Source organism: Furipterus horrens, unplaced genomic scaffold, assembly GCF_987537825.1.
Source record: "Furipterus horrens unplaced genomic scaffold, mFurHor1.1.pri manual_scaffold_6, whole genome shotgun sequence".
In the NCBI taxonomy this organism is placed as follows: domain Eukaryota; kingdom Metazoa; phylum Chordata; class Mammalia; order Chiroptera; family Furipteridae; genus Furipterus; species Furipterus horrens.
This window is the reverse complement of record NW_028327176.1, coordinates 8,373,771-8,389,187: the sequence shown is the minus strand read 5'-3', so window position 1 is coordinate 8,389,187 and position 15,417 is coordinate 8,373,771. Positions and strand designations below refer to the sequence as shown.

The window sequence follows — 15,417 nt, the reverse complement described above, 5'->3', positions numbered from 1 at the left end:
GCCTCTGATTTGAAGACTTGGAAAAGTGGACTTGAATGGAATATTTATTTTTTTATTTCACTAAAGTATGTCAAATTTTCTGTTAGGTTTTATATAACCGTTCCCTAAATGAATATAGAGCATTAAGGAAAGATGATGAGCAGCTTTGCAAAAAAATTGAAGAACTAAAAAAAAGGTAAGATAGTTACTTTGCAATGTTCATGGTTACCTCATTTTCTAACGAAGTATTCTAGGTAAAATGCAGTACTATATTTCCTGTGTTATTGCTAAAGGGGTTTTTATCACATTTCTTTATGTTTTTTAAATGTTAAGTTTTTCATTTAACATTTTCCACTTTGGATTATTTACTGTTAGTGCCGACCAGTCTTTGGAACCTGAGCGTTTGGAAAGACAAAAAACAATATCTTGGTTAAAAGACAGATTAAAGGCCTTACAGGATCAAGAAAGCTCCACCGTTCAAGAAATTGAACAGTTTCAGCAAGCCATAGAAAAGGATAAAGAAGAACATACTAGAATTAAGTGAGTTTCAACATGCTTACCATGACAATTTTTAGTTACTTGAGGATCATATAGTTTTGCTCTTTATAGGAAGAGAAAAAACATGGGGATTTTGGGGTTTTTTTGTTTGTTTTGTCTATATAGGGATCTTTTAATTTTTTTATTTTACTTTTTTTGTTTTGAGACTTTTTTTATACTTGTAGAGTTGGACAGCTTCTGGGATTTCTAGTCCTCATCATTAATGCATCTTTTTTTTCATGCTAAGTTTTGAGGATTTCTGTTTTTCCCTACATAATTATTTTCAAATAAAGATACCTACTTTTAGTTTTTAGGGTAGCTGGGTCATTCCCTGGTGTGCAGATGTTACGGGGAAAGGTTGACTATTTCTGTCTGTGTCACGTATCCCCTCTGTTCTTCCCCTCTCGTTCTGCAGGAGAGAAGAGCTAGACGTGAAGCATGCACTGAGCTATAATCAGAGGCAGCTGAAGGATCTGAGAGACAGCAAAACTGACCGGCTGAAACGATTCGGCCCTCATGTTCCAGCTCTCCTTGAAGCAGTAGATGAAGCCTATAAACGCGGGCAGTTTACCTATAAGCCTGTAGGCCCCTTAGGTATTTGTCACCATTTGATCAGGATGTAATGAACACTAGAAATAAGTTTTTCTTTTCAGGAGAGGGTCTGTTGAGTCTAGCTCTAAAGACTGTTATCCAAGAGCTATATAATTATGTGTAGAATTTCATTGTACATATTTTAAGAAATAGTGTTGAGTCAGCTTAAACTTTGTAACTTTTCTTTTGTATCTTTAAAGCATAAAATAGTCAAAGAGAACTTAGGAAAAGAAAAAGTAATTATAGAGTTGAATAATCTGATTCTGATTTTTTTTTTTCCTGAATGAATAAATAAATGAACTAACTTGAGTGTAACTGATGAGTAGGAAAATCCAGTGACATCAAGATATGTTTGGAAGGACACTCACCACCTGAGTTTTGTGTAACCTCTATGAAATGACTTGTCCTTTTCTTAGTTTCTATTAAGGATGGACAACATCATTTTTAAGTCCTCTACCAACTGTATAATCTGGGGTTATATAATTATCTCTATATATACATGAGATTTTTAATGATCAGTTGCATTCTCCTAAGGAGTTATCTCTAATTCTGTACATTAGGTGACAGTGATGCTGTAAATATAAAACATGTTTTCTTAGTAAAGTACTGTATTACTGTATCTTGTAGTAATGTCTCTTAATTTTTTTAAAAAGATTTTATTTATTTTTAGAGAGAGAGGGAGGGAGGGAGAAAGAGAGAAGCAGTAATGTGTGGTTGCCTCTGCCACACCCCCAGCTGGGGGCCTGGCCCACAACCCAGGTACGTGCCCTGACTGGGAATCAAACCAGCAACCCTTTGGTTTGCAAGCTGGCACACAGTCCACTGCGCCACACGAGCTAGGGTATAATGCCTTTTTAAATATGTACCTCTGTGCCAGGACTCATTTCAATAAATGAGGCATTTTTTTCCTGCTGCTAGTCTACAGTTTCAATATTTAATCATTTTTATAGAAAATGATAAAGAATCTATAAATCTTTTGATTGATTTTCAGAACACCATTGAAAGGCTACAATAGTATAAACTTACCTGGAAAAAGCACTGTTGATTTACAGTGGAGTGGGACAGCTTTTTTCACAGAGTTTAGGGAGGTCTCTCCCCAGTGCATTCAGTGGGTATGTGGGATTTCCCATTCATTTAAAGTGTGCAGTATTATTTCAGCTGCTTTATATGAAACTTGTAAAATCACTATGAACTATTATAGAGAGATAGTTACATTAATATTTCAAAGTAAGTATTTATGGGCCTTTTAATAATTTTCTCTCACTTCTAGGAGCTTGTATTCATCTTCGGGACCCTGAACATGCTTTGGCTATTGAATCTTGCTTAAAAGGACTTCTGCAAGCCTATTGTTGCCATAACCATTCTGATGAAAGAGTACTTCAGGCACTGATGAGAAAGTTTTACTCACCAGGGACCTCACGGCCGCAGATCATAGTGTCTGAGTTTCGGAATGACATGTATGACGTAAGACACAGGTAAGGCGTCAGGAATTAAGCACTAGTTCTGATTTTGTTAAGTCACATGCAAGATCACAAAGAAAATGTTTTTATGTTAGCCATATGTACACTACTGACTTGTAACATTCTATCAGGCCCCTTTAATTTCAGGGGGATAAGCAAGAAAAGTACTCCCTGCCCTTGAGGCCCGGACATGAGGTCTCTCGCGGGCGGGAGTGCAGAGAAGTAGATGTAGAGGGGCACAGAACTTGTGCCGATGAGGGGGCTGGGGCACACGCAGCCGCAGGAAGAGGGCGGCGTTCAGGGAGAACTTGGGCGCCATTGTTCCTGGTGCCTCGGAGGTTCCATAAAGAGCCGCCTGGGATTGTGTCCTTTGACGGCCCTAACAAACTTCGCCGGGGCACAGCACCCAAGCGGGCCTCCTGAGTAGCTGCTGGCTGCCTCGCCACTTCCCTGGTAAGTATGTACCTATTTTCTCATTTATTCTTTGTCAGCTTTGACAAAGTTGGCTTCGAGTGTGTAGTTGTAGAAAACTGATGAGTCTTCTAAACTGATGAGTTTGTTAAATGCCTTCTAGGCAGATAGAATTTTAGGTGCAAAATGCATGGCGGCACGGCATCATGAATATTCTATGAAAAAAAGCATTTACGTTATAGATAGTACGGAATAGATTAAAAGAGATTTAGGGCAAAATCAATAATGCTCGTCGCTTGCATGTGAGAGAAGGAAGCATTGAGGTTGACTGCTAGGTCTCTGGCTGGAGTGACTACCCAACAGGTGTGCCCACAACTGCTGTTTAGCAGGAGTACAGGGAAAAGTGGATTTGTCGAAGAGTAGTTAACGTCCTCTTTGGAATTGTTGATTTTGAGCTTTTATACTAGAAATAAGGATTGGGAACCAAGAGTCAGTGAGAATTTGACCTTATGTTAATTTCTAGTTTGACCTCTGGTATCTAAAACCTCATAAAAGTGACCTCTCGGCTGTGCTACAGACAGCATCGCCGTAGTAACAGCGCGCCCTGGCAAGGTGGCTGCATCTGCAGGGGGAGAACGTCCTGCACACTCGTGTGGGAACGCTGGTCTCCTGGGTTCTGCCCCAAAACCTGCTCTTCCAAGCATCTTCTGCATCTTCGGTTTTCAGTTTTAAAAGGCAAACTCCAGTCATATTTGACTCTTCTCTGCCACCGCACATCCTAATGGCTCCGTGTAAAAATATACACATATACATGTATGTTCTAAACGCTTCTGCAGGGACCACCCCGGTCCCAGCCAGTATCAGTCAAGCCTCACCTGAGCATTGCAATAGGCTCATTTTCTTGCGTCTGATCCCTGCCACCCCCACACTCAGTACTGAAGCCAGAGTGAAGTCGGGTCATGTCTTTGCTCAAAGCACCCATCCTGCTTAGGCCTCGCTGCGACCTCCAGGATCTTTGATCTCACCAGCTCTCCTGTTCCTGCCCCAGCCCTCTCCCCGCTGCTCAGTCCACGAGAGCGCGCTGGCCTCCGGGCTTCCCTGACATACCTTTCAGGGCCTTTGCAAGTGCTGTTCCCTTGGCCCAAAATGCTCTTCAGGATGCCAGTGTGACGCTCCCATTTCCTTGGGCATCTGCCTAGTGTCACTTGTGAGGCTTGCCCAATCGTTTCTGTACGGAAAGGCCCAATATCACTTTTCTCTTTGTTCTCTGTCTCCCTTCAGTAGGATGTCGGCTCCGTGGTGAGAAGGACGTAGTCTGTTTTCTTTATTCCTGTCTCAGCCTGTGGACATAGTAGGTGCTCACTAAATGCATGTCAAATGAATGAATGGAGCAGGGAAAAAGTAGGTTTACAGTTGTACGTATGGAAAATAATACAATAATAAATAATAATACAAGAATAAATGGTTTTGCTTACTTACAACTGTAAAACTACTTTGCCCCACTCTGTATATAAAAAAGTACTTTCATTGTTTTAGAATTCTAGGAGGAGGAAAGCACTAAGGATACCGTGACCATTTTCCCCTTAGATGTTCACTGCTCCTGTACCTACTGGTCTTGGTACAGCTACTCTTCAGTGCTGTTAATAGCACAGACGTTTAAAATTTTAGTTGAAAGATTGAATGTCTCTTCAGGGAACCCAAATTACTATCTATAAGACTATCTATTTTCTCATATTTCCTCTGTCTTCATAATAATCTGCACTTTAGTTTTTCTTGTCTCAGAAGGAAAATTATTTAGCTTTTAAAAATGTGTTTTAACTAATTGAATTTTATATTTATGATAGCATATAAGATTTAAAGATGCTGTAGTTATAATATGTGGTAGGACAAGTTTATCTGGGCTCCATAAATGTTGAGTCGGGGTGTTGTGCACAGGAGGCTAATTAATATATGCCAGCTCTACCCTAACTTGAAAGCAGAAGAATCTGGGCTCTAGAGCTGAATTGCCTGGTTTAAATCTTAGCCCTAGCATTTGACTAGTTCTGTGACATCAGGGAATTTATTAAGCTCTGAAGCTTTCTCATCTGGGGGAAAAAAAAAATGGAGAAAATAGTACTGTCTACGTCATGGTTGCCGTAAGGATTAGGTGAGCATATACTATTTGGATAACAGTGCCTATCACATATTCTAGAAATGTTTGCTAAATAAATAAAATTAACTTAATCAGATGTTTTCAGATGTTATCAGATATTTTTCATTGTCTTATCAGAATATCATCTACTCACCCATTAATATATACAGGTATGCTTATAATTAAAGTTTAATGTTACTCCTTATATACTTTTGTCTCCTAGAGCCGCTTATCATCCAGATTTCCCGACGGTTCTGACAGCTTTAGAGATAGATAACGCAGTCGTTGCAAATAGCCTGATTGACATGAGAGGCATAGAGACAATACTTCTAATCAAAGTAAGACCCGAGGCTTGCTCTGTTCTATGTTGTTTAAACACTCTCAGCACTGAAGTGGTTATGCAAATTCATGGCCCATCCCATACCACTGGGTCATCGGTGTTTCCTCATTGTGCTTTTAGCCTCTCAGGAAAGTCTATAGAATAATATAGAGCTGGTGGTTTGTGCGTTTTCGGCCACAGGGGATTTTATTACTTTCAGCTATTCTTCAAAAATAATTTCACAAATATATGTTCATTTGATGCATGGTGCTATAAAAAATTTTGATTCATTCTTTGTTGATTGCTTTCCAGATTCATTTTTTATTTACCCTTACAGAATTATGTAATATTATCCTTCTACTTTTTAAACAAGTACTTGATATTTTAAGAATCTATTTTCTTAAAAATTTAAGTGCTCTAAAGTCAATATTTACTCTTTACCTGTATGTGCATTTTCATATACTTGTTGGATTCAATCACCATGTTGTGTTGGCATAAATTTGCTGGGAAGGAATAAGGAGATTTAAAACAACTCTGTAATTAAGACAAACAGAATAGTGTCTGTTTTTCTCATTAATGGAAACTGAGAAGTAATGGTATTAGTAATCCGTGTGTGTGTGTGCGCACACATGTGTGTGTATTGCAAGTTCATGTTGTAATTATTTGTGGGCTTAGCTCTATCATATTTTAGAATGACATGTGAAAGAAAATAACGGAGTTCTGTTGTAAAGGTCTGTGCCCAGACAGGTTGACAAGACCTCTGTTAAGCCTAATTCCCCCTTTTACTTCCTCCAGGGCTTAAATATTTCTAAGTTTTTCCAACATATTTTAGTATTTTAATGTATCTTAATATTTATTGGAATTTCCCATTCAGTTCCATCATTTCTAAGGTGTAAAAATCATTTAGAAAAAATAATATTTGTATGAGCTAGTTTAAAGTTAATATTTTCACGTGAAGAGTTACTTCAAATACTTTTTAATTTTAAATAGTTAGCAGTAGTTAAATAGTTAAATAGATAGAATTTATTTAAAAATAAAATTATCAGTTTATCATAAAGAATTATTTACTGTGTTTTAAAGAATCATTTTAACTCTTTGCATCTTCAAGGTGGTTTTTTAAACGTTTTTATTTAATTTTATGGAGTTATTTTACTTGAATGTTTAAGTAAAAATTCTTGAATCTTAAAACAATGACAGATAACATTTTGAAATTGTGTGTATCAGAAATGCTTTGGCATAACCTAAAGAGTGTATTTTTCCCCTGTTGTTTTTAGAATAATTCTGTAGCTCGTGCAGTAATGCAATCCCAAAAGCCACCCAAGAATTGTAGAGAAGCTTTTACTGCTGACGGTGACCAAGTTTTTGCAGGACGTTACTATTCATCTGAATATACAAGACCTAAATTCCTGAGCAGAGATGTGGATTCTGAAATAAGGTTGGTGTCCAGTACAGCTTTGCTATATTATTTCTACTGCTTCCTTTGGAGTTCAGTTCCTTTTATATTACTATATTACTAGTTACTTTATGAAGAATTTTGAGTAATCTGTTTGGTCTTAAAAGATTATTTAGCTAGGTGTAGAATTCTAGGTTGATGGCTATTTTTCCATCATTACTTTGATAACAGTGTTCTGGACTAAGAGCATAAAGTGTGTTTCCTTGGCCAACTTGCTACCTGTCTGCCAGGAGATGACAAGCAGAAGTCAGAATATAAATCAGCTACATGACTGTTGATACCCACGGTAAACGTGTCCATTATTTTGTGCTGTGATTTTTCACAGTGAGGGTACAAGTGTGCTGGTTTACATTCTGACTCAAGTTCTGTATTTTTATTAGTTTTTAAAAAATTGATTTTAGAGAGAGGAATGGGAGTGAGAGAGAAGCATCGATCTGTTACTCCACAATTATTATATGTACTTAACAAAAATATGCATAAGGTGCAAAAGAAGTGTGGGAGTAAACTCTCAGACTAATAATCAGCATGGTTCTTGCTTTATGTAACATCACTTAAAAAAATTACCTGTGGTCCTGGCCATTGTGGCTCAGTTGGTTGGAGCATCATCTGGTACACTTAACAGGTCGGGGATTGATTCCTGGTCAGGGCACATTCCTGCAGGTTTGCTCCCCAGTCGGGGCGCATATGGGAGGCAACCAGTCGATGTTTCTCTCTCTCTCTCTCTCTCTCTCTCTCTCTCTCTCTCTCTCTCTCTCTCTCTCTCTCTCTCTCTCTCTCTCTCTCTCTCTCTCCCCCCCCCCCCTTCCTCCCTTCCTCTCTCTAAAATCAATAACTATCTTTAAAAGAAAATTACTTGTGGACTTTTGGACTTTCAAACTACTGTAACGCTTTAATATAATTTTCTAGAGTATGTTTAAAAAAAATTTTTTTTTATGTTCTTTAAAACAGATTCTGAATGAGTACCTAATGTGCCAGGCCCTGATCTAGGCACAAAATGCCACAAGATACAAAGTGCAAAATAATTTATCTCTCCTAGAGCTTTTACTAAAAAGGAGGAGATAGACTATAAACAAATACTAACCAGGTCAAGGTCGAGTGATAAGGAGACAAATACAGCAGAGTAAGGGCTAGAGGGTCAGAGTGTGCTGTTTAGAGAGGCAGCGCCCAGAGCGTGTGTCCATCCCATACCAGCAGCTCATGCTGAGCTGAGTTTTCATCCACATTTAATTAGGCAGCACGTGGTCCTTCTCAGTGTAAAAAGTAATTAAAACTCAGGAGAAACAGTATATGCAAATATGCAACAGAATTTGTCCAACCCAGAAGAAAGGAAGTTGTAAAATCGAGCCATTTTGTTTATGTAAGTTATGTTGATTCTTTAAATTTATTCTTAATAGTCAGAAAAATGTTTAATTAGCAATATTGTTTGTTGGTTTTTACTTTAGGCTCTAAGTTTCAAAGTTTGTTTACTTGGTAAATTTTTTGTCAGGTTTAACAAAATGACTTTGTTAATAAATGTATAGATTTATGTATGATAAACATTTCTTATTAAATCCCGAGGAGCCATTGTAAATTTTTGGCATCTGGCTCCCATTTTTACCAGAAATACCACTATTATTCTCCTTTCCTCATTTTTATAATTTCTTTATCATTTATTTATCAGCTAACAATTATTAATTTTTTTTTAAATTTAGAATGTCAGCAAGGTAGCATAGTTACATTTCATCAAATTTAAAGTGCTGTGTTATTTTATGTATCAGTAAAAAAATGCTGCTAATTGAACCATGGACTGAAAGATGATTTCAGAGATCTTAAAATGTGGGAAAGTATGCATCTTATTCAAATATGGCATGACTGCTGAGGTGGTTCTCTTCCACCAAGCACACAACTCCGGGAGACAGGTGTTCGGGTCGGGGGGCAGGAGAAGATTATTTCTGGAGACAGGGACTGCAGCAAGAGGCCTGTGCGGCCTTAGCTTCTCGGTGCTCTGTTTTCCATCCCTTCTCATTGCCCTCCTCTCCTTCGCTTTTACTCCCCAAACTTTGATGGCATTTATTGACCAGCAGTAAATGCTGAGCTGCCAATTTTACGTTTTTATCTCTCTGCGCCTTGGTGAGTTTCTTTCCATCCTGCCCCGTGCTCGGTCCAGCTGTTGGAAACTTCAGACTACACTTCAGTCGTCATTTCTGCCACTCTTATGCCCCATGGTACTGTGGAAATGCAGTGCACTTTCATATTTTAATGTTATAGTTTGTTTCCTGATTTTTTTCTTTTTGTCTGAGTCCTGCATGTCTTAATTCTGTTTCTGTCTCTCCCTGTCCATGGGCACAATGTCTGTCACACAAAAGTCATATCATACTTACTAATGAAATAAGTAAAATTTGACTCCAGTTTAGATGCTTTTTGAAATCTGTATTTCATGTTATTAATAACTTGGTAGGAGTATAGAACTGGTTTAACTGAGTAGGGTTTTGCAAATAAGCTATTAAAAATACGCTTTTCTTTGTGAAGATCTAAAGAATTTGTAACATTTAGAAATAGACTTAAAGTATTTTTTATCCTCTCCTCTATCAAGTGACTTGGAGAATGAAGTGGAAAATAAAAAGGCCCAGATAGTAAATCTTCAGCACCATTTGACTGCCCTTGAAAAGGATATTAAGCAAAATGAAGAATTTCTTAGAAGGTACCAACTACATTATAAAGAGTTAAAGGTACAAAAACTATACATCATTTTGTTTTTTCAACAGATCACTTACAAGCTATTTTTTTTTAATTCTGGCATTTACTTAGAGGAGTTTGCAAACTTTTTGGCCTCAGGCCACGTGGGTTTTATCTATCAGTATTTACATTGTTAAAGATTAAAACAGAGTTTGGGAGTGTTTATTAATTTAAAAGAATGATGAACTCATTATTTGTTAACATAACTAACATTCTTATGAAAGATAACTCTTCCAAAACCAAAACTATTTATAAGAAGTTTGACATTTTTATGATTTTGTAAGTAAATATCTATTGTCTGGCTTAATAAAAACTCAGCTGAGTTATGTCACCTTCTTCAGTCGGTCTGTGGCAATATTACATACACATCATCGAATTTTATACCTTCTGTGCACTCGTGAGAAAGTGATAGCAAAAATGGTGACTAACGTCGTCATGTTTTTATGAGACTAGTTTTGACCTCGTGAATGCCTGAACGAGTCTCAGCGGCACCCAGGGGTACTTGAATTGTACTTTGAGAACCGCTGGATTAGAGTAATCTTTTCATTACTTGAGTCTATGGATTCAACATTGTCATTGTTTGAAATACGAAGATGGAGTGCTTACATCTTTTTTGGGGTGGGACTGGATTACCAATGAGGTTATCATGGCAGACTTGATACATAACTTACTTTGGGTCATTTAGTACTAATGTGTCTTTTTTCATTAAATACAGAATCCTTCTGTAACAAAGTGTGTGTGTGTGCATCCTTCCCAGGGTGTTTATTTTTATTTTTTATTTCTTTTTATATTATTAAAATCTAAATACTTTCTTTCAGGTGAAAATAAGAAAAAATATTTCTGAAGTTCAGGAACTCGAGAATATAGAAGAACACCAGTCTGTAGATATTGCAACCTTGGTAAGACGCCTTTCCTCAATTTAATGTTATAAACGACAAAATGGTCCTTAAGTTTAATAGCATGTACTCCCTGCTCTTTTTCTTTAATCCTTTGGGGGCTACTTTCTGTGATTGCTATCTCCGTTTACAGATAAGGTGGGAACTACCTGGTAGATAGCTTTCAGATTCCTTAATGTTTTGTCTACGTAACTTACATGCGTAATAATTGACTTTTACTACATGAAACAAAACTTATCAAAGCTTAATTGTGCTCTTAAAATTAAGCAGTGGCATTTTAAACCACACTGCTTAGCATGATATTTTTAGAATTAATGGGTATCAATAGTAATGGATGTCTTAGTTATAGTTGGTCTCCTTGGCATTGTTTCTTTTTTCCCAAGTGAATGGCTTTTACTTAACAGCCCACATATTTGTTACTCTGTTTTTCCCCCCACAACTATTTAGGATATTCAGCTTAGCTTCTAAACTTAGTACACAATAGATTAGATAGATTGCAGAGTCTTGTTAAAATGAAGAAATATTAATTAGTGTCTGTGCTGTAAGGTACTAACTGCTAAGGGATATAATGAACAAGACAGACCAGTGGAGCTTTACTCTCATGAGAATTTGTCTTCATTTTTTATTAGTAATCTTGTTTTCCACTTATTTTCTGCTTTAATTCCTTTCATTAATAGACTTACATATCTTAAAGGAATGGACCATATCTTGTTTATTTGTTTATTTTTGTTTTCTCAGTATCTAACACATTGTCTTATTAAGGTAGGTATTTATATACACTACATTTTGAAAGAAGAGTGAGTAGATAGAATAAAGGTTATTACTTTTGATTATGACCTCAAGTACAATATAGTTTTAACTTGTGTCCTAAATGTTATCGCTTATTATTTCTGAACCTGTCTTTTTCTACTTCCAACTTTACCATTTAGGAGTATAAAAATGTCCTAGTAACCTTTGAATTTGTCTTTGATCTGATTTGCCTTTAGCCTGTAGTTTCTCTTCTCAGAATTGTTTGTACTGTTTTTCTATCTGATAACAAAAGTATTTTAATGAACTGTTTATGCTTCGTCAATGTAACCAGGAAGATGAAGCTCAAGACAATAAAAGCAAAATGAAAACAGCTGAGAAGAATGTGGAACAACAAAAAGAAAATATGGAGTATCTTAGGAGTCTGAAAGTGGAAGCAGAAAACAAGTATGACGCCATTAAACTGAAAGTGAACCAGCTCTCAGAGCTGGCAGACCCGCTGAAGGTATGTGTGGTTGTTACTCTGTGTGCAGCTTACGTTTCCGTTTTCTGTCTGCGGTGCCTCACTAAATGTTGCCCAGTCAGAATGGATGCTTAGATGTAAATATAGCCGCGTGAACGTAGGACGTAAGCCCAATTTGTACCCTTAGGCCTTAGAATGAAATGCTCTGCTCATGCCTTTACGAGAATAAATTGTCAACTTTCTATTTCTCCTGGAAGATTACAGCTTTTGTCCCCTCTTGATCTTCTGGTTTTTTTTCCTTCTCCTTTTGGAGCTATAGCCAGGGACGTCTTGTCTGCCTGCCCTGCTTCTGTGCTCACCTGCTCTGTTTTCCCGCCTCCCCCTCACTAACTGGGGCCAGCCTGAAGTAGAGTGCTGCCCAGTTCCTGCGTATGCGCCTGTCTCAGCTGCGTTCCAGTTTGGATTCAGATGATTTTTTTAACACATGGTTTTTGAAACGAAATTTAGGGAAGTAAAATTATTCAATAGTAAATTGTATAGCTGTCCTCAAGTTATCTATTTAGCTTAGTTATCAATATTTTATTGTCATTATCATTTTTGTGAATAGCTCATTCTCAGGACTTCAAATTTTATTTATAAAACACTGAGAAGAATGAATTATATATTTTAAGAGTGAGGTAATTGATGATACCACTCTAATGTATCCCTTTTTTTTCCTTGCAGCAAAATTAATTACTCCCTGTGAATCAAAATATATTTAGAGATTTTTAAAGTTTAAAATAATTTGCATGCATAAAATATTTTAGTAATTGTGTTTATTGAAAATTTTTTTTATTTAATAAAGAGTTTAGAGAATATTAGAGGAAGTTAGAGGACTCGCTCTCTGTGGTAGATTTCTCTGTAGTAGCCGTCTGTGGAGCTGGGATTCCTGCCTGCTATTATAACCTAAGGTGGATTAATTTTTTTCTATTTCATATAAGAATAAAACATAGGAAAATAGCCTAACTGATTAAGAAGATATTAAAGTTGGGAGGAAGGAAAATGTATAAATACCAAGAAAGACAAATTAAGTGAGTAGTTGTTATAGGAAATAAGAATTTAAAAGACAACGTCTAGGGTAAAAGAAGGCAAAATTAGTTTCTAGAAGAAACTAGAATAAGAGAATAAGATAAATCTGAAAAATCTTAAGAATAGACAAAGTAGAATTCAGAACTCAGGAATCAGTAAAGTTACAACAAAGGTAAGATTAAAACTTTTTTTTAATGGGTAAAGGATTGAACAGAGTGGCAAAATCAAAATGGCGGAATACTCTAAAATGACATAGAAAAAGAAAGATTAGTGCCTAAATCACTTATCCCAAACAGTTTTAAATTATAAACAAGAAATGATGAAGAGTAAGCTGTGTTCTGTTCTTTTAGGGACCTCTAAGCTAAAGCAACTCCTGGAACTGGGAGTCCGTAAATAAGTTCAAGCGCAGAAAATATGGGCAGAAGGCAGTAAGAATTCTTGCCCTTAGCTCTTTGCCTTGGCCGCAAATAACTGAGAGCTAGGAGGTGAGTCCTTTGGTTAACCTGCATGCACTCAGCAAGTAGCCGAGAGCTTTTCCTTCCTTAGCAGCTCATCACACAGCCACCAGTAACCGGAGGACCAGGGAGGGTCTGGCTAGCGAAACAGTGGCTGAGAAATTGCAGTCGTTATACATTAGCAGCCTGTAGACAGAGTGTCTGCTGTCAGGCGTTTGTTCATTTTGTGATGGGTGGTGAGGATAGTTTAAATTTATAGTCAGTCATTGAAATCTTGGCATAGGGGATATTTTTCTCACTTTGAACAGTTAATTTTTATTTATTGATTTCAGAGAGAGAGGAAGGAGAGAGAGAAACATCAGTTTGTTGTTTCACTTAATGATGCATTTATGTGTTGGCTGACTTGTACGTATCCTGCCCAGGGACTGAAACTGCAGCCTTGGTGCAGCGGGACAGCGCTCTAACCACCTGAGCTACCCGGCCAGGCCTGAACGGTTTGTTTTTCATGACCCTGCAGACTAACAAACCAGATCTGTTGGACAGGGAGTGTGACCCATGTTGAGCATTATCGGAGTCGAGGGCTTCTGTTTCTGATGTAGATAATGAACATTTATTTCTATGGAGGGTAACTGTGCTTCTGCAGATTCCAAGATTTCATGTTTTATAATTTTAGAATTTTCAGTACCTCATAATTAATGTAGGTTTATATGAAACAAGTAGCAGTTTATCCATTGGTGCTCAGTAACAATTTGGTTGTTTCGGCATCCAAGAGAATAAAAATTTTCAATGATCCTATCCCTTCTAGCTTCTGAGCTTATTTTTTAAAGACTGTACCTTCTTACAGGTTAGAAACTCTCCAGGTTTAGGGCTGCACCAGAGTTTCATTTCACACCTAACCCACCCTAATCCTCACCCCAAAACCAGGATGACTGTCATTAATTTGCTTTTAACATCTCTAGTTCTTTGTTTCACCATCAATAACATGAAATTAGATGAAATACTCTCTTGTAATTTTAAATGTAATGGTACCTAGGACATAAATTAATTAAATATACAAGGACAAATCAGACATCCTTGGTAAATGTGGAGAAAGGGATTATTAACGTCCGTAGTTCTTTTCTTTTTCTCTTAACCAGTTAAGTCTTGCCCTTTCCAAAGTTGCCAGGAGGGAGGGTTAACCAGCACAGATGTGCCCTAACGTGGTTTACCCCTTCAGTTCCCTAAGCAAATGTGGGCCTATTTACTTCGACAGCTTCCAAAAATGATTAGAAAACAAGTTCTGTTTTCAGAGAACAACCATTTTATTTCATAAGCTGTTCCAATTTGTAACTTTAATCTCTCTTGCTACACAAATCACCCGTTTTCTTTTATCCTGTTTGAAGTAAAGGAACGGCCTATCTTCCCCCTTCACGTAGTAGTGTTTTTATTCTTAATAAAGTTTTTATAAAAGCTATATAAAATCAAATGTCTACGTGAGTGGTATTTTTATCAGTATGAACAAGATGCAATAAGTTGTATTCTTAGGTTAGGAAATAGCCTAAATCCTCTTGTTATGTGAGATAAGTACTTTTCATATTTAGATATCCGTTTTCCTTTTTGGGATATCTCTCTATATTCTGTCTTCCATGATGCTATTATTACTATTTTGGTTTGTATATGTTTCTTTCTCTCTTTATAACTGCGACTCTTGAGGCTGAACATAGTAATTGTAGTATATATAACCAGTGCTGGGCTCAAGGAACAAACTAACTAAAATTTAATTTGGTGGTTCTTAAATGGGGAGCCTTTTTAGAAGTTTTATTACGATACCAGTGACAGTAAATACACAACTAGGTGTATGATTTCATAAATTTTGATAATGTATATAGACCTGTAAAACTTCACAATTAGAAAAAGAACATATTCTTCCTGCACAAAGGTTTCCTCATGCCCCTTTGTAATCTGTCCCTCCCTACCCCTGTATCCCCAGACAACCATTAATCTGCTTTCTGTTGCTATAGTCTGCACATTTTTTAGAATTATATATAATGGAATCACACATTATGTATTCTTACTTTTGGGGGGGTTTGACTCTTTTCAGAACCTACCACACACTGTAGCACAGATTGTATACTGTATATTTTGAAAGAAAAAGTGAGTACAATAAAAGGTTCTTTTTGGTTATGTTAATCATCCACATTTTTACCTGAATC

The 15,417-nt window shown here is 36.9% G+C and overlaps 1 protein-coding gene across 1 annotated transcript in view; it reads left to right on the top strand.

Annotated features, from left to right (window-relative positions):
- SMC6 (structural maintenance of chromosomes 6) overlaps positions 1–15,417 on the top strand; it is a 63,480-nt gene that overhangs the window by 33,187 nt on the left and 14,876 nt on the right. Inside the window, exons 12-20 of the mRNA XM_090280937.1 lie at positions 87–175; positions 355–519; positions 932–1,110; positions 2,378–2,582; positions 5,333–5,447; positions 6,703–6,863; positions 9,454–9,589; positions 10,415–10,495; positions 11,574–11,744. Of these exons, the coding sequence (XP_090137063.1) occupies positions 87–175; positions 355–519; positions 932–1,110; positions 2,378–2,582; positions 5,333–5,447; positions 6,703–6,863; positions 9,454–9,589; positions 10,415–10,495; positions 11,574–11,744 (1,302 nt within the window). The remainder of the gene's footprint in view (positions 1–86; positions 176–354; positions 520–931; positions 1,111–2,377; positions 2,583–5,332; positions 5,448–6,702; positions 6,864–9,453; positions 9,590–10,414; positions 10,496–11,573; positions 11,745–15,417) is intronic.